This window comes from Miniopterus natalensis, chromosome 2 (genome assembly GCF_054644295.1).
Source record: "Miniopterus natalensis isolate mMinNat1 chromosome 2, mMinNat1.hap1, whole genome shotgun sequence".
Lineage (NCBI taxonomy): Eukaryota > Metazoa > Chordata > Mammalia > Chiroptera > Miniopteridae > Miniopterus > Miniopterus natalensis.
Genome location: NC_142082.1, coordinates 95,080,480 through 95,105,927, shown reverse-complemented (window position 1 = coordinate 95,105,927; position 25,448 = coordinate 95,080,480). Strand labels below are relative to the sequence as shown.

The following is a 25,448-nucleotide window of genomic DNA, read 5'->3' as shown; positions in this document are numbered from 1 at the left end:
GTTTCTAAGATCAGCACAAAGAAGCTTTTATAAGCTTAGAAGGCTTACCTTCATCCTCTCACAACCACATCAAAATTATAACTAAATTATGGAACGATCACTGAGTACCAACTGAATCCAGTTGAACAAAAGTCCTATTACTATGGATATACAGAAGCAGCCACCTCGAAACTGTTAGAAGGGGTGGAGAAGCAGAAGGGGCTTGTCCCACACCCACGTGTGGCTGATAAAAACTGGGAGGCCTATCTTGGCTGCAGACGTCCCCCCTGAGGAGCAAGGGGTCCCAGGGCCACACCGGGCCCCCCAATCCAGGGTTTCAGTGCCAAGAGGAGAAGTCTCCATAACTTCTGGCTGTGAAACCCAATGGGGATTATGGCTGAGTGAGGCAGAAGGTCTGCTGGAGTCCCAGGTGTGTTCCTCTTAAAGGGCCCAATAGACTTACTCAGACTCACTCTCTCTGAGCTCCAGTGCTGGGGCAGCAGTTGGAAAGGTGCCATACAGGGACATACAGGGAGGGACTGAATTGTCTGGTTTCAGGGTAAGGACTGGAGGGGCAACTTTCTCCCCAGAAAGAAGTGCTGGCAGACCGTTGTTCCTGTGCTGAGCCTTCCCCCTACAGAGCCCACAGGAGTATCCATCAACCTGGTTAACTCAGTATCCATATCTGAGCATCCATCAACCTGGTTAACATTGTTCACTGCCCTGGTAATTCCGAGATACCGCTGCACGCAGACTGTGGGCCCACCTAAGCCATTTCCAGTGGTTTTTCTATACAAACAGCCTGTCCTAGCTCATACTGCAGACTTTCCTAAAATCTCTCAAACAAGTAGCATTCTGGCCTCAGCATGCCTTGTACCTCTTGCTAAGTGGCCCCAGGCCTGGCACTAGTGGCAGCTGGCCTTGGTTCAAAGCTTGACCTCTCTGACACCTCCACCCCAGTACAACTGTTCTGCAGTCGCCCGCAGAACACTCACGATGGGAGGCCCAATAGAGGGCATAGGTGGCGGCTGACCTTGGCCTGCACTTCCCAGAAGTTCCCAGAGCTAGTGCACCCAGTGGACAGCTTTGGACTATGCCAAAGCACCACACTACCACCTCCAAGAACTACACACTCAAGGCATGGGCTCAGCAGGCACCAGAGCCCCAATGAAGCAAGTCCTGCTCTGTGGCTTGGCCCCTGCATAGCAGATCCTCCACAATCCTTGCAGCAGTCCTCACAGAGGATGGGCCAGGGAGTAAATCCCTCCCACTGATGTGCCAATAGCAATCTAGTCTCAACCACAACAGGAGTGTTAGCTTACATGGGGGCTTATCTGAGTGCCCAGCTCTGGTTGCCTGGAAGGAAGGCTGTGCCACTAGGTCCTACAGAACATGTACTGTATAAGGCGACCTTACCAAGACAAGGAGATTTAGCAGCTCTACCTAATACACAGAAAAAAACACAGGGAGGCAGCTAAAATAAGGAGACAAAAAAAAGTCCCAAATGAAAACAGCAAAATTCCAGAGAAAAAAACTAAACAAAATGGAGACATGCAATCTACCAGATGCAGAGTTCAAGACACTGGTTAAAAGGATGCTCAATTTATACCTATCGTGGCTTTTCCATTTTCCCCTATGTTTTATGAGGGCCTAAATTCTTGTTTTTCTTATCCCTTTCTTTGGGGGGAGGTGTAAGAATAAGTTTTAACAGACCTATAAAGCCCTTTCTATTGTACTGTATTATCATTTGCTGAAATTGTAAAAATAAAACCCTAAAAAATGTAGATGCTTCAGCTCATTTCTTTTTAGAATCTTATGTTCTGTTCCTTAACTATTTCCTCAAGGTTGTAATACAGAAAATTTAACATTTTTAATGTATAAATGATTTCCTGACATTTGATATATAAGCAGTGAATGTAATTTTGACTTTTATGAAAATGGTAAAATTATCACACAGATATCCAGGTGCTTTATGATAAACCAAAAATAACTAGAATCTACTTACCTTAAAAAATTCCTTTTTCTCAACCATTTCATCACCATCTGCATCCAGCATCTTAAAAGCAACGTGAAACCCGGTATGGGGTTCTGCAATCAAGAGAAAAATGAGTATTTAAACCTTGGTGAAGTGCAAATTATGTACAACTCTAATAGATCTTCGAATCTGAAATCAGCCACCAAAAGTGACCTTTTCTTATGATAACGATTTTCAAAGGCTGATACATTTTCATGGGTATGCTGTTGTGCTATTAAGTGTGCTGCCCCTCAAAGAAAAAATAATTTGAGAACTTCATTATCTTTAACCTTCCTATACTCTAATAGGGCCATGGCTAGTTTCATACTGACTTTTACTTTTTATTTCCCTTTCTCAGAGCAGAGTTTTAAAAAGACTATTCTGAAATAATTTTAGACTTACAGAAATGTTGTAAATATTAGCATGGTGAGTTTCCATATACCCTTCATCCAACTTCCTCTGTCAACATCTTATATAACCACAGTACCTTTGTGAAAACTAAGAAATTAATACCATTATAGCATTTTAAATCTAAGTTCAGACTTTATTTTGATTTTAAGTTTTTCCCCTAATGCTGTTTTTCCTACCCTAGGATCAAATACAAAAAAACATGTTTTACTTAGTTGTTTCCTACTCTCTTCCAAGCTGTGCAAGTTTTTCTAGCTCTCCTTGATTTTCATGACCATGACAGTGTGACGACTATTGATTTTGTAGAATGTCAATAAGGGTTTTTAAATATAGAAACTAAGGTACCAATAATACACATACACACACACATTTTTTGTTAATCTTCACTCAAAGGTATTTTTCCATTGATTTTTAGATAGAGTGGAAGGGGGCAGAGAGAGACAGAGAAAGACCAATGTGAGAGACACATTGATTGGTTGCCTCCCGCATGTGCCCTGACCAGGGCTGGGGACTGAACCTTCAAACCAGGTATGCACCCGTGACGGGGAATTGAACACCTGACCCTTCAGTGCATGGGCTGATGCTCTAACCACTAGCTACACTGGCCAGGGCCCAATAATATTTTTAATGATAAGACATAAATACTGCCCTGCCCGGGTTGCTCAGTTAGTTAGATCATCACCACAATATGCCAAGGCTGCAGGTTTGATCTCTGGTCAGGGCACATACAAGAATCAACCAATGAATATATAAATAAGTGGAACAACAAATTGATGTTTCTCTCTTTAAAATCAATAAATAATAAATAAAAAAAGACATAAATACTAAAGTTCCCAAACTCTGTTCATTATTAATAGAAAATTCCACATGATTGTTGAGAAAAAATGTGGGATACTTACTAGTGAGGATTGTAAGCAAGAAAAGATACTCAGTATATGAAATTAACCCTGGAAGAGATAAGATAAAAACACTGGAAAATAAGTTTCAGATGGGTTAGAAGTAATCATATACATACTACATGGAAACGTCACCTAATTAAAAACACATTTTTCACTTTAAATTACAGTGGAAAACCTTTATAATAAAGTTCAGTACAGTACTAATACTTAAAAAAAGAAGATGCTAGATTTTATCAGATTACTATTACTAGTAAGGAGAGGGAATGGATGCTGGCTAGGAAATACAGGTATCCATTAGAGCAGGGGTAGGGAACTTTTTTTCTGCCAAGGGCCATTTTGATTTTTATAACATCATCTCCAGGCCATACAAAATTATCAACTTAAAAATTAACAATGAAAAAAGCTCCTAGATTTATTGAATTTCGAGTCCCACCTGTGGTTGCCTTGGCCTGCCTAGTCCCCACCCCTGTACTAGAGGTTTTATTTGCATGGCACTCTATTTAAATTTTGCTCAAATTTTACTGTTCATAACATCTCAAGTAAGCACATTTATAAACTCAGTAGAATAACAGATTTGAATATACTAGGGTCAAACTGTATTATTTAAAATGAAACAATGAAATTCCTGTGGCAGATTGATTTTCCTCTGGGCGACCACTCCCTCCCCCATCTCCAACGTGCAGTTCAGATGGATAGTACATGAGTCCCTCTGGAGGCAGAGGCTGACTGGTTTGGACTGTTGCAGTACTTTGCAGAGCTGGTGCTAGAATGGCATACAGCTGACCTAAGCTCACAAGCAGGTTGCATTTGTTTGGTTGCAGAGGCTCATTCAGGGATGAGCTGTGACCTGTGCTGGGCCAAGCTGAGTGGGATTTCTGCAGAGAAGGCTGGAACATTCACTTCATCTTTCTCCCTGGGCTTTGAGGATGTGAAATTTGTTTCACTTAGGATGTGAGGTTATGGAGAGAGTCCTGGAACTGCCAGAGCTCAGCGTTTAGAGCCCAAGAATGGAGCCAGTCTTTAACTGGCAGGCCTGGAGGATAAACACTGGTGATGCTGAGTGCTGGATTAAACTGGGTATCACTGAAGCTAGCTGTCTGGCCACAAAACAAACTTCCTTACGTACTCAAGTAAATGGTGTGAGGTTTTATGTGCTTGCCATGAAAAAAATCACAATAATATAGAAGCAATATCTTATAACTTGTAGCTTTTTAGTAAGATAAAAAGAATTTCCCTCTGGATCATGAGTTTGGCATAACAAACTACACAATTAAAAAACTTCATCAAGGGAAACTTCAGTCATATACAAAAGTGGGGAGAATAACATGATGAATAATTATATATATCAGCTTCAGTAATTATCAGCTCATGGCAGGTCTCACTCTCTTTCCCTTACTGCCTACTGAATTAATCTGAAACAAAGCCCATATACCATTATTTCACAGTAGAAAATTCAGACTATATCTCTAAAAGGACTGTTCCTCCTCCCAAATATATTTACCACACCGAAAAAATTATCAATAATTCCTTAATATAATCAAATTAAAATTAGTGCTACAAACATCCCTGTTTCAGAAAAACTTTAAGTGTGCTCAAATCAGGATTCAAAGAAGATTCTTGCATTGCACTTGGTTGACAGATCTCAAGTCACTTTTTTTTTTTGTGGTAAAATACAGTAAAACCTCGATATAATGGACTAATTTGGGCGAGGGCTGTTTGTTAAAGCCGAAAGTCTGTTATGTAATAAAGGTTTTTCAAATGCATATGTTAAAAAATTGACAAATTAGTTTACCCGTTTTTACTTATGTACACATTTGTGTAATTAAAATTAAGTATGTATGAAAAGTTTAATTTCACAGAAAAGTTTTCTATATATATTACTGTAATTTTAAATTTACACTGAATAGGTCTAGTAAATGCATGCATTCACCAGTCACCGCAAGTAAACAAATGCACAACCGTGGCATATGGGGCGACTCTCTAACCAACTGAGTTATCCTGCCAGGGGCAAGAATTCCATTCCTTTTAAAGGTGCAATAATATTCCCCTGTATGGATGGACCACAGTTTGTTTATCCATCATCTGTTCCCATCTTTTAGCTACTGTGATCAATGTTGCTACAAACACTGGTGTACTAATATCTGTTTGAGTTTCTGGTTTTGATTCTTTTGGGTATATACCCAGAAATGGAACTGCTGGATCAAATGGTCATTTTATGTTTAATTTTTTGAAGAACCTCTATACTGTTTACACAGTGGCTGCACCATTTTACATCTCCACCAAAAATGTGCAAGGATTACAATTTCCTGGCCAAAACTTGTTATTTTCACGATAATAATGGGTGTGAAGTGGCATCTCATAGTGGTTGTGATTTGCATTTTCCTAATGATCAGTCATGCTGAGCATACTTTCAAGTGCAAATTGGCTATTTGTATATCCTGTAGAAATGTCGATTCTACTTTGCCCACTTCTAAATTTTATTTTTTTGGTTGTTAATCCTCACCTGAGGATATTTTTTCCGTTGATTTTTCTTTTAGAGAGAGTGGAAAAGAGGGGTGGAGGGAGGGAGGGAGAAGGAGGGAGGGAGGGAGAGGGAGAAAAAGGAACATTGATTAGAGGGACATATGGATAGATTACCTCCCGCATGCACCCAGACCAGGGCCAGGTATCCAACCTGCAACCCAGGTGCCCTTGACCAGGAATTGAATTTTGGTGCACAGGCTGACGCTCTAACCACTAAGCAACAGCAGCCTGGGTGATAGTGTACTTTGATTCACAGAAGTTTTGAATTTTTATTTTGTTCCTTCTCTCTTAAATCTCTTTTAATCTATAGGTTCTCTCTTGTCTTTTTCCCCCTCTCTTTCAACTAATTTGTTGAGGAAGCCTGGTCATTTATCTTGTAAAGTTTATTACAGTCTAGAAAATTTTGATGACTGCATCTTTGTAGTGTCATTTCATGTTCCTCTAACTTCTACAAGTTCTACAAACTGGTAGTTAGTTAGATCCAGAGCTGTGCTCAGATGCAATTTTGATTTCTGGCAAAAATTCTTAATAGAATTTTGACATACACCAGGAGGCTGAAATGCAAATGTTTACAGAAAACGCTAAATGCCATTAAGAGATACTGATAGCAAGATTTATAGGACTTCAGAAAAATGTGAAATCATTTCCTGAGTTTGGATGACCAGAAGTGTCATTCTAAAAACGGTCTTTGAAGGATGGGTGAAAATTTTAATTAAGCAGGTGTGATATAAGTGGGAAAGCCATATAAGAAAGATCTGAAATGTTTATGTGGAAGAAGCAATGGGAAGTAAAGTTACTATGGTAACGCAGAAATGAGGAATACAGACTTGAAGAGGCGATGGCAGAGGAGGAAGACCACATCTGTAATGCAGACATGCAGGGCCGGTTGTTCAGAAAAAGGCAGGTAATGATTTTACATCCAGGTACTGTAATTCCATGTTTTAGCCGTAAATAACTTCAGATATATATATTTTAAATGTTTTTAATGACTTTTTTTTGCATCACCAACTTTTCTGTTGTTTTTATTTTGAAGCAGGTGTACTTCTCTTTAATAAAAGAGCCTATACAGTAAGTCTTCAGAAATTTTTTTCTTTAAAATATTCAATGTTCCTATGAAGGCACTCTTAGTTGAAGGAACGAAGTATTTAATCCCTTGGCAGCCTCACAGAAAAGTGAATAGCTTTTTTCTAATTTTCAAAGGAATATGGCAATGTGAAGAAATGGTCAAATTGCTAGACTTAATTGGTGGGCTTGGTGCCAAAAGGAGACCTCACATTTCTTTTCTCTAGACATAAGTCCATGTCTTTTCCACAGAGGGGCTGTTTGAAAAAGAAAATTCCAGTCTTTCTTTGAAATGCTGACATAAATAAAAAGCTTGAATAAACATAGAGTTGAGACAGTGTAAAAATAGCACCCTTTACTCTCAAGATAGATTAGAGGCAAGATATTTGTATAACAGCATTCTAGGCATCTGCCCTCTGAAAATGCTTTTTAAAATTTACTGACACTTTAGAATACTTATGGGAGAAACAATTTAATACATATTTGTTACATCTAATTGCAAAATAAATGATGTTAAATAGCAATGTTTCAAAACTGCACATCAAATAGGGAAGTGTTTCAAATCATTTATATTTAAAAATTTGTTTAAAAAATCCTTAGGGGCCACTAGAAGAGATGATTAAATTCTGTCACTATGCTTCTCTGGAAATATTTAAAAACTGGAATCATTATAAAATATGACTTGCCAATGAGTACAATTTTGAGAACCTTGTTCCCCAAAGAGAAATTACCACATTTGTCATAAGAATATGTATCTTACAACATGTCTTGTAATTTATATTCAGTACATCTTTCAGAATGGTATTATATTGAGAATTCTGCTCAGGTTTAAAAAATACATAATAACCATAACTTACAATTTCCTTTTAAATAATGCATGGTGGGTAAAATTCTTTCTTTATTTCAAGAATATACTACCTTTTGCCAGTTATGAGATAGTGAAAACTTTTATAGTTCTTTTATGTGGATTCTCTTTGAGGCCTTCTCTTGTTACTTTAGATATTCTGCCTGCTTCTCCTTTCTAGGCTTTAATGAAAATCAATGCTTGAATAATTTATCTGTGATTGCTCAGAGTATGACAAAGTTACTTCCTACTTAATGAGTATTTTATTATGATTTATAAAAACCTATTAAATAACACAGTGTTGCCCTAGCTGGCTTGGCTCAGTGGTTAGAGCGCTGGCCTGTGGACTGAAGGGTCCCCAGGTTCAATTTCGGCCAAGGGCTTGTACCTCGGTTGCAGGCTCGATCCCCAGCCCTGGTCGGGGTGCATGTTGGAGGCAACTGATTGGTATGTCTCTCTCACATCAATGTTTCTCTAGCTCTCTCCCTTCCACTGTCTCTGAAAAAGCAATGGAAAAAATATCCTCAAGTGAGGATAAAAATAAGTAAATAAATAAATAACACCATGTTATAACATTCTCTATGTAGATCCTCTACTATACATTCTCTAACACACAGCTGCAAATCTCATACCATAATTTCTTAATAATGCTTTGGTTAATAAAAACACATAAGTAGAAACTTAACAACAAATCACAATTACCTTTATCGCCAAGGTCTCTAAAAAAGGTTGATCCACAGCGAGTTGTTTGGGTTGCTGCCAATGCATCCTCAATATCCTTTAAATATACACATATTAAAATCTTTTAATTTAAATTACAGAAGTTCATTTCCTATCATAAGAAAAAAAAGAAACAAAGAACCCCTCTCTACACACACACCGCTTACCTTTTTTGTCAGCCTCTTGACTGAAGTTTTACCTATAGCAAAGAAGAAACATTACTTAGTACCTATATTCCTTGGTAAAACTCGACTTCCATTAAGAAAAAAATAATTTAAAGACAAAACAAACACCTAAATATTTATTTAAAAAATAAGTTTGGCAATTTTAGCTAAAATCTTTAAATGAAAGTTACCAACCAGAGAATTCTAAAGTCTAAACACAAATATACTGTAGATTCTTTCTAAGACTTGTTTTCAATTTCACTCATCCCATCTCAGACACATAAGTTATAATTGGCATATAACATCCCATTAGTTTCAGATGTACACCATAGTAATTTGATAATTATATACATTACAAAATGATCACTACAATAAGTCTAGTTACCAACTGCCACTATACAAAGTTATTAAAATGTTATTGACTATATTCTTTTTTTGTTAATGACATTTAAAATACGTATGTATATTTTTTATTGATTTCAGAGAGAGGAAGGGAGAGGGAGAGAGAAACATCAATGATGAAAGAGAATCATTGATCAGCTGCCTCCTGCACAACCTCTACTGGGGATAGAGCTCACAACCCAGGCATGGTATGTGCCCTGATCAGGAACTGAATTGGGACCTACTGGTTCATAGGTCAATGCTCAACCACTCAGCCATGCCGGCCGGGCGACTATATTTTTTGTTGTTGTTGTTAATCCTCACCTGAGGATATCTTTTCCATTGATTTTTAGAGAGAGTGGAAGGGAGGGAGGGAGGCGGAGGGAGAAAGAAAGAAAAAGAGAAACATAAATGTGAGAGAGAGAGAGACACTGATTGGTTGCCTCCCACACCTGCCCTGACCAGGGCTGGGGATCAAACCTGCAACCTAGCCCGGCCGGGCATGGCTCAGTGATTGAACATCGACCTAGGATCTAGGCGATTGGGGTTCGATTCCCAGTCAGGGCACATGCCCGGGTTGCGGGCTCGATCAATGACTCTCTCATCATTGATGTTTCCGTCTCTCTCTCTCCCTCTCCTTTCCTCTCTCTGAAATCAATAAAGATATATTTAAAAAACAAACAAAAAACCTGCAACCTAGGTATATAACCTTGACTGGGAATCAAACCTGAGACCTTCTGGTTCAAGGGCCGACATTCTAACCACTAAGCCACACCGGCCAGGGCTTGACTATATATATATTTAAACATATCTTTATTGATTTCAGAGAGAGGAAAGGAGCGGGAGAGAGAGAGATAGAAACATCAATGAGAGAGTCATTGATTGGCTGCGGCCCGCAACCCGGGCATGTGCCCTGACCGGGAATCGAACCCTGATCTCCTGGATCCTAGGTTGATGCTCAACCGCTGAGCCACACCCGGCTGGGCTTGACTATATTTTTTATGCTGTATTTTACATTCCCATTACCTCTTAATCCACTTCATCTATTTCAACTGCCCCAAACCTCCCCCCACCGGAAACCACCAGTATGTTTCCTGTATCTATGAATCTGTTTCTGTTTTGTTTTTTAGATTACACATATAAGTGAAATCATATGATATTTGTCTTTCTCTGTCTGACTTATTTCACTTAGCATACTACCCTTCAGGTCTCTCCACTGACATATAAAGTCTTGTAAGTACCCTTGACTTAGTTTAGTTGTCTGCATTATAAATTCTTATCAAACATGACTTTGTTCACATAATTATTAAAATCTGTCTCTTTTTGCTTTCACTGATTAAATACACTTTCATGTTTTAGAAAGCATGAAAGTGTATTGGCTCCTGTAAAATTCTCTTAAGCTTAGAGCTCTGCAGTCAAATTTAAAAGGCCAGCCAACATGACTGTCCATTCTAAAGTGAAGTTACTTTCAATAATTTCCTATTGGATAACAGCGATTTAAAATTCTTTCAGGTTTTCAGCCATTTTCTCTACGGCTTACATCATTTTCCTCTTACCCACTATAATTCTAAAGCTATCACATTGCTTCTTTGGTTGTCAGCCATTTTATACAGCTAGAACAATGCTGGAAAAGGTCTTGTTTTGTTTCTTACATAAGCCATGTGCATGCATTACAAACTTCCCTTCTTGCTCTTAAAATATGTATGAAGTTCCTTTTGTATATTGAAAATTCAGGTGACAAGTTAAAAAAATAAATACGTTCACGTGTCTTTCTGTAGTTTCAATACTTAATTGGGACTATAAACCTAGTGGGGATACATTCTATTATTTGATGTTAGTAAACTGACAAGATTTTATTTTTGCATTATTAATCAAAACATTAACTGTGAATATGATTAGATAATTTTTAGAAACACCTATGACCATGTTTGGAAGGTTAGGTTCCAGTTTGGGATAATTTTTATTCATTGATATTACATGTCACCAAATGACAAAGAACTCTAGATTGTAATGTTAGGTGCTATCCCATGAGATCATCAGGTAGATAAACATTACCATTTAATTTACAAATCTAAGTGTGAATGTGTACTTAGAATATGCTGGTAAGAACCCCCAGAAAAGTCTGTATGTAGTACATGTATTTTCCTATATTTACATATTTTATTAACTTAAGAAATTGACCATGCCCTGGCCTGTGGGGTTCAATGGTTTGGTGCCCATGCACCAAAGGGTCTTGGGTTCGATTCCTGGTCAGGGGCATATACCCGGGTTGCTGGTTCAATCCCTGCCCCTGGTCACATTGATGTTTCTCTCTCTCTCTCCCCCCTCCTTCCTCCCTTCCACTCTCTCTGAACAGCAATGGAAAAAATATATATCCTTATGTGAGAATTAACCAAAAAAAAAAAAGGAAAAAAAGAAGAGAAACTGATCATGCTTCACATGTCTTACACTGCTTTTTTTAAAGTTATGTCACAAATTATTCATTACCAAATGTACTTTCATTTTAAAAAAATCTGATTTCTGAGAGAAGAAGGGAGAGGGAGAGAGATAGAAGCATCAATGATGAGAGAGAATCATTGATGGGCTACCTCCTGCATGCCCCCTACTGGGGATAGAGCCTGAAACCCCAGGCATGTGCCCTGACCAGTGGTGACCTTCAGGTTCATGGGTCGACACTCAACCACTGAGCAACACTGGTCGGGCAGTCTCATCAGTGTTTTAAAGAGAGATTGATCCTTGTTCCTAGCTGAAGAAGTGTTCTAGGAAGTAATAACTGACATCTAGAAGGTGACATCTTCAGGTGGCAGTATGGATGATTTCTAAGAAATAAGATTATTTCTAAGCAGTCTTATATCTGCTTCATAGCAAGATTCCTTTCTAGTCTTTTAAGAATCCTTGTGGTGACATAGGAAAAGATGACGGCACTCTTAACAAGAGGCTGAATGCCCTTGCTTCCAGCCATGGACTGGATTTACAGCTAAAATACTGTGCAGCCAGCTTGGAAAAACAACAGAAATATAGCTAATTGGGCATATTTCTACTAAGGAGCACTGAAGAAAAACATCCTAGAGTCTAGTAAGTGGGGGGGCATGGGAAGGGGGAGTTCCCCCTGAAGCCAGTGCTGAGGCCCGAGAGTTAGAGGCTGCAAAGCTCCCTCCCCTTGCGAGTTTGGACTGGCACCCAAAAGCAGGGATCTCAAACCCTGAGCGGTGGAGAAGGCAAGGACAGCCCATGCACAGGAGGTAAAGGGAGCCAGGGTAACAGTCTGGGTGTGAGAAGATGTCAGAGCGCCTTCCCGGTGGAGGAATGTGCCTAATGATGGCAGCCCAGGTAGGTGACATTCACCCCAGGTGCTAACCGCAGGAAAGGCTGTGTCCAGCAGTGTGTGGCTTCAGAATAGAAAGAGGCCTGTGGGCTGCACACAGCAGTGACCTAAAGGGACCCTCTGCTTTCCTGTAAGGCATTGTATAGAGCCCCAGAAAGCATTTAAACTGTGTAGCACAGGGAAGGGGAAGGGAGACCTCCTGCCAACAGAGAAAGACTGCAGCTGCTGGTGGGGTGGATCAAGGATTTTTCACCTGCTCTGAAGAGGGCCAGGATAGCTTGTGGAGCTTCCTCAGCTTTGCTGAGATCAGCTAGCTGTGCAGGAGACCTGTGTAGGGCTGACTCTGTAACCCTTCCTGCTTGGATCCGAGGCGTAAGGGTGCCAGATCCTCGCAAAGCAGGTTTTCTGCCTGTGTGTTACTTTGCTTTTGATCACTGGATGGCACCCCACGGCATCCACCTTCCTGGATTACAATGGAGAGACAGACCGGTGAAAGCAGGGATTTGTGCCTATATTGTGGAGAGTCTGAACCGAGCATCCTATGAGGTCAGACAACCAGAATTGGGAAAGGAGAGGTGGAGCACACCTACCTCTCCTGCAGGCTAGGAGCACAAACCCCTTCCGTTCAGCTCACTGAAGACCCAGGTACCCCCTGCTGGGCACAGTTTGGTGGGGGAAGGGAGAATAGCTCATAGGAGGGCATTATAAGAGTAATACTCTCAGGGATTATTGTTTGGAATACAGAGGAAATGCTTAAAACCCCTTCTGGGGGAATAAAGGGAAAAAATGACATTAAATAAGTATATATCAATAATAACCTTAAATGTAAACAATAAATGCTCCAATTAAAAGACATAGGGTAGCTGAATGGATAAGAAAACATGACCCATATACTTGCTGTCTACAAGAGACCCAACTCAAAGCAAAAGATTCACACAGGCTGAAAGTAAAGGGATGGAAAACAATACTCTAAGCAAATGGAAATGAAAAAAAGCTGGGGTAGCAATACTTATTTCTGACAAGCAGGCTGCAAAATAAAGACCATATCAAGAGACAAAGAAGGTCACCGTATAATAATAAAAGGATTAATCCAACAGGAGGATATAACCCTTATAAACATATATGCATCCAATATAAGTGCACCTAAATATATGAACAAATTCTTGGTGGACTTTAAGGGAGAGATCAACATCAATACAATCATAGCGGGGGACTTTAACACCCCACTGTCATTACTGGATAGATCATCAAGACCAAAAAAATCAACAAGGAAACACAGACCTTAAATGACACACTAGATCTAATGGATTTAATTGACATTTACAGAACATTTTATCCCAAAGCAGCAGAATATACATTCTTCTTAAGTGCACATGTTAGGACACAAAACAAGTCTCTATAAGTTCACGAAGACTAAAATCATACCAAACATCTTCTCAGACCACAGTGGCATGAAACTAGAAATAGAAAACTATAAAAAAATTTAAAAATATTCAAACACATGGTGGCTAAATAGCATGGAATTAAACACTGAATGGACTACCAATGAGATCAAGGAAGAAATAAAAAACTTCCTGGAAACAAATGAAAATGAATAAACAACAACCGCAAACCTTTGGGACACAATGAAAGCAGTCCTGAGAGGGAAGTTCACAGCATTACAGGCATACCTCAAGAAACAAGAAAAACCTCTAAAAAAATATCTAACACTACAACTAAATGAATTAGAAAGAGAACATCAAAAAAAGCCCAGAGGAAGTAGAAGGAAGGAAATAACAAAGATCAGAGCAGAAATAAATGACGAGAAACTAAAAAAAGAATACAAAAGATGAACGAAACCAAGAGCTGGTTCTTTGAAAAGATAAATAAGGTTGATGAACTTTTAGCCAGAATCCCAATAAAGAAAGAGAGAGGAGCCAAATAAATAAATCAGAAGTGAAAGAGGTGATATAACAACTGACACCACAGAAATACAAAGAATCATAAGAAAATATTGTGAGCAACTATATGCCCACAAATTGGACAACCTGGGTGAAATGGACAAATTCCTAGAAACATAAAATGTTCCAAAACTCAATGAGGAAGAATCAGAAAACATGAATAGGCCAATAACAACTGATGAAATTGATGTAGTATTCTAAACCTAAAAAACAATCCCATTTACCATTGCAACTAAAAAAATAAGATACCTAGGAATAAACTTAACAAAAGATGTAAAAGATCTGTACTGAGAAAACTACAGGACACTGAAAAAAGAAATAGAGGAAGATATAAACAAATGGAAAAATATACCATGTTCATGGATTGGAAGAATTAACATCATTAAAATGTCCATACTACCCAAAGCAATCTATAAATTCAATGCAATCCCTATTAAAATACCAATAGCATATTTCACAGCTCTAGAACAAACACTCTGAAAATTTATATGGAACCAAAAAGACCCCAAATAGCCATGGCAATCTTGAGAAAGAACAACAAAGTTGGAGGGATCACATTACCAGATATCAAGTTATACTACAAAGCCACTGTAATCAAAACAGCCAGGTACTGGCACAAGAACAGACACAGACCAGTGGAACAGAACAGAAAACCCAGAAATTGACCCATGACAATATGGTCAATTAATATTTACAAAGGAGGCAGGAATATACAATGGAGAAAAGACAGTCTCTTCAATAAATGGTGCTGGGAAAATTGGACAGCTACATGCAAAAAAATGAAACTAGACCACCAACTTACATCATGTACAATAATAAAAAAATGGAGAAAGACTTAAATGTAAGACATGAAACCATAAAAATCCTAGAGGAAAACATAGGCAGCAAAATCTCAGACATCTCTTGTAGCAGTATGTTTGCCAATACATCTCCTAGGGCAGGAGAAACAAAGGAGAAAATAAAAGAGACTGCATCAAAATAAAAAATTTCTGCACAGCAAAAGAAACCATCACCAAAACGAAAAGGGAACCCACTGTATGGGAGAACATATTTGCCAATGACACATCTGATAAAGGGTTAATATCCAAAATATATAAGGAACTCACACAACTTAACAAAAGGGAGACAAACAATCCAATTAAAAAATGGGCAAAGGACTTAAATGGACACTTCTTCAAAGAGTACATACAGATGGCCAAGAGACATACGAAAAAATGCTCAAAGTCACTAATCATCAGAGAGATGCAAATTAAAACCACAATGAGGTATCACTTCACACCTCTCAGAATGGCTATCATCAACAAATCAACAAATGACAAGTGCTGGCAAGGGTGTGGAGAAAAGGGAACCATAGTACACTGCTGGTAGGAATGCAGACTGGTGCAGTCACTATGGAAAGCAGTATGGTGATTCCTCAAAAAATTAAAAATGGAGCTGCCTTTTGACCCAGTGATCCCATTTCTAGGACTATATCCTAAGAATCCTGAAACACCAATTAGAAAGAACTTATGCACCCCTATGTTCATAGCAGCATTATTTGCAATAGCTATGATCTGGAAACAGCCTAAGTACCCATTAGTAGATGAGTGGATAAAAAAGCCGTGCTACATTTACACCATGGAATACTATGCAGCTATAAAAAAGGATCTCTTACACTTTGGGACAGCATAGATGGACCTGGAGAGTATTATGTTAAGCGAAATAAGCCAGGCAGAGAAAGACAAGCACCACATGATTTCACTTATATGTGGAATCTAAAGAACAAGATAAACTGATGAACAATACAGATCTAGTGGTATAGAAGCATGGAAGAGACTGAGAAATCTCATGGGGAAGGCAGGGGTGGGTGGGGAGAGATTAACCAAAAAATTTATATGCATATATGCATAACCCATGGAAACAGACAATAGTGTGGGGAAGGCTTGAGTGGGGGGGGGTGCAGGGTAGGAGGGGTCAATAGGGAAAAAAGGGGGACATCTGTAATAGTTTTAACAATAAAGATAAATTAATAAAAAAAGAACACGCATGGTTAAAAAAAAGAAATCCTTTGACTTGAAACTGAGTGAAGAAGGTGACATTTGCTTCCCTGCAGCTGGAAGTCTTGATGATGCCAAACACTTGAGCCAATACAATTCAATACTCTGTGAGTGAAATAAAACAATAAAGGCACGAGCTAACTGAATAACATAACACTAGAATATAACTAAGAACTAAATGTAAAACCCTATTGAGGCAGACATTTTATATGTGTCTTACCTTTACACAGCTCAGTGCTTAGCATTTAAATATTTGTTGAATGAATAACTGAATAAAAATTAGAAAAGAGTCCAGAATGTCTTCTTATTCAGATCCCTGCCTTTCAGTGGTTCATAAACTGTTATCCCATTTTACAAACAAAATAGTTAGGGCCAGCAAAAGGCAAGAGGAATTAGGTCATAATATGTGTACTGCAGAGTTTCCTTTCTCACACAGATTTTTCAAAAACAGGTGTTGACACCCTGAGCTCCATTAAAGTGGGAACCTGTGGACTAGTTTAACACTTCAGAAAGCTTCACAGAACTGAACAGTTAAGCATGATATGATCATAGAGGCAGTTTTTTTGCTTTTGACTGTAACGAAATGATAACACTGGTTAGTTCATGTTGACTACAAATTCTGCTTGATACTTCTATAAAAATGGAGAAACCTTTGTAAAAAAAATTTTCAAAATAGAATCAATAATTAGAAAATAAAAAGAAATTATCTCTGCTGATAAAAAGTTTGGGGGTCACTATCTTAAACTTCACTTTTAGATTTAGAAAAAGATAAGGCACACCTACCATGAGTGAATATCTATTCTCTTTTACTTCCTCTCTCTTCTAAGTTAAACTTTATCCTGAGTAAGAGAAGGGGCTGGTAGGATTTTTAAAGTAGGTGGTCATCTCACCCAGGCATGCCCAGTCTTGTACTAGTTGTTTCTGGGCTGTACCAGGAGAGAGACCAAAGCACCAGGCCAGAGGCCCATGGTCAGATCTGCTACATGAGAAGCAGTAACAACACAGGACATAGTCAACAGACCTAAGTATTTTTGGTCACATTTTTCTATATAAGGATAAAACCCATCTGTAAATAACCTAATTTTTCCTTCAGGTTTTTCCATCTGTTTCTTTGGGGGGTGGGTGGTGGGGGGTGGGGGGAGGGGACTCCTGCTTCTCTTTCTTTGGGTATTTCTACTTACATATGCATAAAAAATTCAGTCTTGCCTGGCCAGGCGTGGCTCAGCAGTTGAGCATCGACCTATGACCCAGGAGATCTTGGTTCGATTCCCGGTCAGGGAACATGCCTGGGTCGCAGGCTCGATTCCCAAAAAGGGGTGTGCAGGAGGCAGCCAATCAATGACTCTCTCTCATCATTGATGTTTCTATCTCTCTCTCCCTCTCCCTTCCTCTCTCTGAAATTAATAAAAATATAATTAAAAAAAACTCAGTCATTATTTTCATAGCTATTTCATATATATTCATACGCTCATATATGGAAATAACAGAAAGGGGGGAAAACTTAACAGCAAAAAGGATAGACTTAGAGTTGAGGTTATAAAGTTTTATTGTACAATATGAAAGAATAGATGATACACTGTGGCTTTTCTTGGCAGGGAGATACAGATTTTCCAGCACTATGATGGAATTTTGGCTCAAGAAATAGAACATTTTTAAAGGTCTCCACCTATTCTAGAGATTCTACCATGTATTTTTTACTGTTTGTAGAGAGTTCTTAAGCAAACCCAGGAACAAACACATCTTGTTATAGACAAATAGCCATTTTAACACTTAAAATAAACAAAACTACATTAATACATATTAAGTGTTATTACAGGTCAAATAAATCTTTGCTTTTAGCCAAAGTCAAGTTATTTGATAATCCTAATTATAAAAACATTATTAATGGTATCTAATTCAATTTCCTTATATTGGAGGTAAGTGGACTTTTGACACACAAAAATTAAACAGAGACATTTCCATCATTTCATATCTTTTGCATAAAAATATAAACTTGGCATTAATATTAGAATTAGTATAAGACAGAGCTGAACCCTCCAATACTTGTTTGAATTCAGTCACAAGTATGGAAATCAAAGCAGAAAATGACACATTATCAAAACAACTGAACTAATATCACTAAAAAAAAGTGATAACTGGAGAAAAAAGGGACAAGTTCATTGTGTTATTTCCTTTAGACAAAGCATAGTGGCTTGGCTTGTTTATTTGTGCTGGAATAAAGAGTGAGAGTAAGAGATACGACCTGATTGGTATCTCTTACTTTAGAGGAAGAAAGCTTATTTTAGAGGAAGAAAAATGGTGATCCCTAAAATGCCTAAAACTGGCCTTCTTGTCAATTTTGTTTGAGATACAATTAAATGGTTTTGAAAGGAAAAAAAAAAAGTGCCCTTTTTTGCAGCCATAAGCACTGTGAAATAGTAAGAACATAATACACAACAGATTAGTTTGAAAACTGATAAAAGGGGTAAATAAAGCAGCTAAGAAACCAAATAACATGGAGAAGGGGAGGTAAGGGAAAGCTTCTTAGAATAAGGATGCTTAAGTTAACACCTGAAGCATGCACTCCCATCCCTCCATTTCCCTTTCCGCAGTCAATTACAGTCTAAAAATATTAAATGGAAAACTCCAGAAATAATTCCTAAAATTTCACATTGTGCACTGTTCAGAGTAGCGTGATAAAATCTCACACAGTCCCACTTTGTCCTGCTAGAGATGTGAATCATCCCTTTATCCAGTGTCTCCACACTGAAGACATACCTACCTGTTAGTCTCTTAGCAGCCATCTCAGTTATCATATTGACTGTCACATGATCAAAGTGCTTGTGTTCAAGTCACCCTTATTTTACTTAACAAGGTCCCCAAAACAGAAGAGCAGTCTAAACTTTATCAAAGGTATGTGTGTATAGGAAAAAACAGTATGTACAGAATTTGGTGCTATCCCTGGTTTCAGACATCCACTGGGGATCGTGGAATGCATCCCTTGTGGATAAGGGAGGAGACTCTAGTAGAATGAGCTCAGAAAAGTGGGGTTAATAGCATTCTGGGAATAGTATGTGAATAAGTTCTGAGGTGGGATGAGAGAAGGCCATGTAAGTTTCTTCTCTTTCAGTATCTTCTCTTGTGGTGAGAAGGAGAGGCTGAGTGGCTATGCAAGTAGTTTTGGTGGCAGAAAGTTATATTTTTTGTGTAGGTGATCCGGTAATTTGCTAGAGCAGGTAGGACAAAGTGGAAGGCTGTGGCTTGTAGACACTTATGATGCATTGGAGGTTTCTAGCATAAAGAAATAAATCTGATTTTCACAGAGATGCTATATCCTGTGCAACCCTGAGAACCCATTCATTAAGTTCTTGTAGTTATATTATTTGTAGATGCTTTGGGGTTTCCTACGTAATCATGTCTCTGAACAAGGTCAGATCCTTTTAAATCTGCAGGTCTATTTCTTTTTCTTGTTGTTGTTTTTTTTTTTTTTAAATCGTCAACAGAGGATCTTTAAAAAAACTGATTTTAGAGCGAGGGGAAGTGAGAGAGAAACAATGATGTGAAAAACACTGCAACCTACGTATGTGTCCTCACTGGGAATTGAACCCGAAACCTTTTGGTGTACTGAACCACCTGGTTAGAGAACTTTTCCTGCTTTTTTGTGCTGGCTAGGACTTCCACTACAATGTTGAATGCAAGTACTGAGAGTGAACAGCCTTGCTAATTCCTGATCTCAGAGGCAAAGCTTTCAATCTTTCACCACTGAGAATGAGATCAGCAAGTGGCTTCATACCCACATGGCCTTTTAGAATCTAACCTCAAAAGTGCCAGAGCCCTGGTTGGTGTTGCTCAGAGGTTAGAGCTTGCCCATGCACAGAAGGGTAACGGGTTTGATTCCCTCCCAGGTCGGGGCGTGTGTGGGAGGCAACCAATTGATGTCTCTCTCACATGGATATTTCTCTCTCTCCCTCCTTCCCTTCCACACTCTCTAGAAAAACTCACAAACAAACAAACACTCAATGGAAAATATATCCTTGGGTGAGGATTAATAGGAAAAAAAAGTGCCATAAATCATGCTCCATGAGTTGAGGCAGCCACAAAGGTTCAAGGGGAGGGGACATGGACTTCCATTTCTTGATGGTAAAGTTCTGGAACAGCCAGTCTGGGACCAGAAATATTGTTGCTACCATTTTTGGAAATATAGTCTGCTACAGCACCTTAACTGATTTATCCCCTCAATGGAGCATTCACCCTTCCGCTTTTCACTTAAGAAATTCTACCCACTCTTCTCAAACTGTTGTAAAATCCTGATTACTGCAGTGCTCACTGATCACTGTGCTGAAACTTTGCCACACTTAGGACTATTACCCAGACTCCTACTAGATTGTGAATTCTATTAATACAATTAACAGTATGTCTTTTATTCACCACTATATCCCCAAGGTCTAACACAATGCCTGTTACACGAGACATAACTAACAAAAATTTTAATAAATGTATGAATTATAACTCATCATTTTGTTATATAATAATTTATTTTGATTGGTGTATTTATTTATTAACCTATTCAATAAACATTTGTGCCTGGCATTGTGCAGGTAGGGAATAGCGTCAAGAATAGAGACCCTAATGCTGTTATGCATTAGCAGAGGGACTAGAGGATAAAGTAGGCTTAGGGGTTATGTGTGCACTTTCTATAAATTATCTCATCTAATCTTCAAAATGACCCTATGTGGCAGATACTGTTCTTATACCCACCTGATGGGTGAAATAGAGTTACTGAAGAGATTACTTCTGGATTATTCAGCTATTAAAAGGAGTGATTCTAAAGTCAAAGCTTGCGTGGCTGGCATGGCTCAGTGGTTAGAGGGTCAGCCCTTGCACCTAAGGGTCTCTGGTTCAATTCTCGGTGAAGGGCACGTATCTGGGTTGCAGATTCGACCTCCAGCCCTGATAGGGGTGTGGGAAGGAGGCAAACAATCAATCTGTCTCTCTCACATCGATGTTTCTCTCTCTTCCCCCTCCCCCACTGTTATCCACTCTGAAAATCAGTGGAAAAAAATATCCTCGGATGAGGATTAAAAAAAAAAGTCAAAGCTTATGTAATTTGTACTACCCAAAAAAGGATCCAAGTTTAAAAACTTCAGAGATGCTACTGGAGAAAAAATTCAAATAGAAGGAAATTTGGTGAGTTCTGTGCCATAGTTTTGAGTTAATAAGATAGACTTAGAAAGGTGTTCAAAAGAAATGTATCAAAATGGGTTGAGAGCCTATACTGAAACTGAATGTTGCTTGGCTCTTCCTCTAATTCTAGAAATCCATAGAAAAATATATTTTCTTTTAATTAATTTAATGATAGTAAGAAAGAAATGAAAAAAAATGTAATAAGACAAATTATTATTTTAAAAAAATCTGTGATAAATTTTCCAATTAAGGAAAAAATAGAAACAAGTACATCCTAGCAGGCAATTTACTACTACATTTATCAGGCAATTTGGCAATATACTTCAAGTCTTAAAACTTCATATTTTATGATAATACTTTTTAAAAAGTCCTATAAAATAATCAGTTATTTAAAGATTTATGAAAAACTATATTCACTATATATTATTTATAATGAAAAATATAGAAAACCTAAATGTTCTAACAAATTATGGCATATAAATAAAACAGAACTGTGTCATCATAAAAATATTTTAGAAAAATATCTGATAAGGAAAACTGCTCATATGCATTAAACGGAAAAAGTCAGGTTATAATATCTGTGTGTTAATGCTGGTTACTTCTGGATGGTGGTATTAGAATTATGGTTGACATTTTCTGCTCTGTACTTTGTAATGTTTAAGTTTCTAAAATGAACATAGATTTTCTAAGTAAAAAAGTGTTATTTTTAAACTTAAATTACTTAGTTGCTAATGTTTACCTGATGAGATCTTAATATGGATTTTGTGGGTTAAAGGCTTTAATCTTTTAGTTTTAGTCTTTTACTTGGGAATATTAATTATAACCAATAGTTGCTACAGGCTTTCCCCACACCCTCTAATTTAATCATCCTAACAACATAGGAGGTAGACACTGTGATTTTAAGGATCTAGAAACAGAGTCAGGCGAGGTCTGGGAGCTTACCCCAGGTCATAACAGGGCTAATTTGGTGAGACAGAATTGACTCCAGGGCCTGCTGACTCCCATAGGCCACTCTTTACCTCAATTACAATAATGCAACACATTGTAAGGCACCTTCACATTTATTAAGTACTTCTCAAACTGGTTTGATTACAACAATCACCAAGAGGTGCCTGTTAAAAATACAGAGGGAGAGTGCTAATGACTGATTTCATGGCCTTAAATAGTACCTTCTGAATGAAGATTATTAGGAAGGCAGGGACAGAACTTGAGAGTTTTAACAAGTGCCCAAGTGAATTTTCTACCAAGCGAGTTTGGGAAATTCTGTGTTATCACATTTGATTAGGAAGAATGAAATGACACCAAATTTTACAGAGCAGGAAAAAAAACAGAAATTAGGACACTAGACCTGCATCAAATAGCTATATAATATTGGCACAGATAAGAACATATTTTTTTTTTTTTTTTTGCCAGTGCTTTTTCAGAGAGAGTGGGAGGGAGAGAGAGGGAAAGAGAAACATCGATGTGAGAGACACATCGACCAGCTGCTTCCCGCTCACACCCAAACTGCGGGGGGAGCCTACAACCGAGGTAGGTGCCCCCGGGTTGGAACTGAACGAGGGACCCTTCAATCCGAGGGCCAACACTCTAACCACTGAGCCAAGCCGGCCAGGGCAAGAACTGTATGTTTTAACTGTAGTAATTTTAAAATTTAAGATTCATTTGTGGAATTTCAAAAGTCCAAGATAAATCCACAAAGACCTGGACTCATGCAAGCAACTTTGGTACAAGTACCATAATAAATTCTGTGGTCATCCTAGTTATAACCCTTTTCAGAGTAAACTGTTAATGCACATGTGTTAATCTGAATTTCTTATTTATTTGCAACACAATCTATATTGTAAGTATAAGTAAGGGCATGCAGTATACAGAGAGGAAAGGACAGTGAAGACCAGCACGGGGCAGAATTCCTGTGGTATCTTTCCACTCGGTATATTCCTCTCTTCCCAGACCCTCCCTGACATATCTTCTGTGACTCATTTTTGCTTGCTCTTGGCTGTTACTAAGAGGTTAATAAATAGACAGCTAAACTGTGACCTCACTCTTCAGGGGATTTATATTATAAAAGGGCTTCTGGATGTTGGGGAAAAAGCTTTCAAGGAATTAAACTAAAACCATAATCCACAAGTGGTGGAGTGGGTATGTTCAGAGGTTAGGTAGCATCAAAGGAGAACGAGGAGCCAGCATCACTGGGAGCAGCCTGGGGAGATGGCTTAAATAAGCCTCATCAATTACAATTAATATTAATAAAGTGCATTATTTGCAAAATGTCCAGAAATATAAATACCAGGTAAATTAAGTTTAGGAACTAGTAAGTCTCAGATTGTTTTATTTCTTTCTGTTTACACATGAAGATCCTAGGTCACTGGGCTGGGTCTTTTTTCCCTTGTTTTGCTGTTCATCATGATCCGTAGGAATGCAACCAAGATTATTATTATTCTTATTCATAATGAAAATGAAGATGAAGCACATTATATGCATAAAGGATGTATTATTTGGTCTGCAAAATTACTGAATTCTTGATTTAGCTAAGTGCCTTCTGATAAGAGTTTAGCTGCATTCCAACGAATAATAAAGGTGGAAACATTATAAGAACCTAATTTGATTAAATCAAGGGTTGCATAAAAATAACAACAATGAAACAAAGAAAAAGACCATGTAAACTTTGAACTTTATAAGAACAGCTTGGGACTGTGGCTAAAATAGAGTAAAGAAAAATTAGATTCAATTGAAAAAACATAAAGGGGGGAAATTCTCTGATGACATTAACACCAAGAGTAACTAGCTGAGATGTTATATATGAGGAAGAAAATACAAATGTTTAATGAAAGTCAAAGGAGCAAACCACTGGACTGCCTGAAAACACATTAATACATATTATTTTTAAAGTTATGATGTTAATATTTTGAGGATGTTATCAAGTTTTTATAGTCTTCACTTGAAACCCTAATATAAAAAATGAACATAAATTACAGTACAGAACACACTATAGATATTTCTGATAACCAAGAACTGTTTTGCTATAAATTATTTCTAAAGACTTCTTTCATTATTTTTCTCTCTCACACTATCATCCTCTGTTTTGTACCTTTTAGAATGAGAATTTTGAGGATAAAACAATCCGTACCTGTCATTTTCATTCCCCCCTAATTCTCTCTTTACCTGCTCACCAATCTTTTGAAACTGATTTACCAAGAGTCCAAATGAATGAAGCTAGTGACCAAATCCAACAGCCTCTTCTCAAGTTATCATCCCACTTGACCTTTCTGGAATACCAACACTACTGACCAAACATTTCCCGAATTTCATGATACTACATTTTCATTCTTGGTTAATGTTCTTGTTAGATCGGCCAACTACAGAAACCTGGGTACAGAAACTCATCAGGGCAGGAAGCCCCAGATGCCTAGTAAGGGGCAAAACTGGGAAAACAAGAACCTTGTCCCCAAGGCAAACTACCCTCCCCTAGCCTATCACTGGTCATGAGGTTTAGACCTCCTGGGCATTTCCTCCCTAAAGATAATATCTAGGTGTCAGTTGTATTTCAGCTCCAAGTCCAGATAAGCAGCAAAACCAGACAAGTGGTGCCCTGGCTGCCTCAGGACCAGATACATTGATGGATGACTCCGTGTCCTGGCACCGACCAATCAGTGGAGACCACGACCCAGAAGGGGCACACCTGCAAAGCTGATAAATGTTCTATGGAAACACTCCCCTGAGACCTCCCATAGGATTCCCACCTTCAAGAAAGAGATAAATATGCTCAGGACAAAGGACCCAGTGCTCGCTCCCCACTAAGGGAGCAGACAAGCGCCATCTCCATCCCCCATCCTCCCCTGGAGGGGACCCCATGAGACTTGCAACCAGGGGAGCAGTGGGCAGCAGCTTGTCCTGGGCTTACCCCCTGAACCTGTCTCCAAGGCCCGGAACCTGTCTCCAGGATCCCCTTCTTTCTCTGACTTCTCAGTGAGCCAAAGCAGCCCAGTCTAG

The 25,448-nt window shown here is 38.4% G+C and overlaps 1 protein-coding gene across 4 annotated transcripts in view; it reads right to left on the bottom strand.

Annotated features, from left to right (window-relative positions):
• MICU2 (mitochondrial calcium uptake 2) overlaps positions 1-25,448 on the bottom strand; it is a 119,852-nt gene that overhangs the window by 51,930 nt on the left and 42,474 nt on the right. For 3 of the 4 annotated variants that reach the window (XM_016212905.2, XM_016212906.2, XM_016212908.2), the window contains exons 3-6: positions 8,617-8,648; positions 8,432-8,507; positions 3,301-3,348; positions 1,985-2,067 (exon numbers count right to left, since the gene is read on the bottom strand). In XM_016212905.2, the coding sequence (XP_016068391.1) occupies positions 1,985-2,067; positions 3,301-3,348; positions 8,432-8,507; positions 8,617-8,648 (239 nt within the window). The remainder of the gene's footprint in view (positions 1-1,984; positions 2,068-3,300; positions 3,349-8,431; positions 8,508-8,616; positions 8,649-25,448) is intronic. The other variant, XM_016212907.2, reaches the window with a different exon arrangement.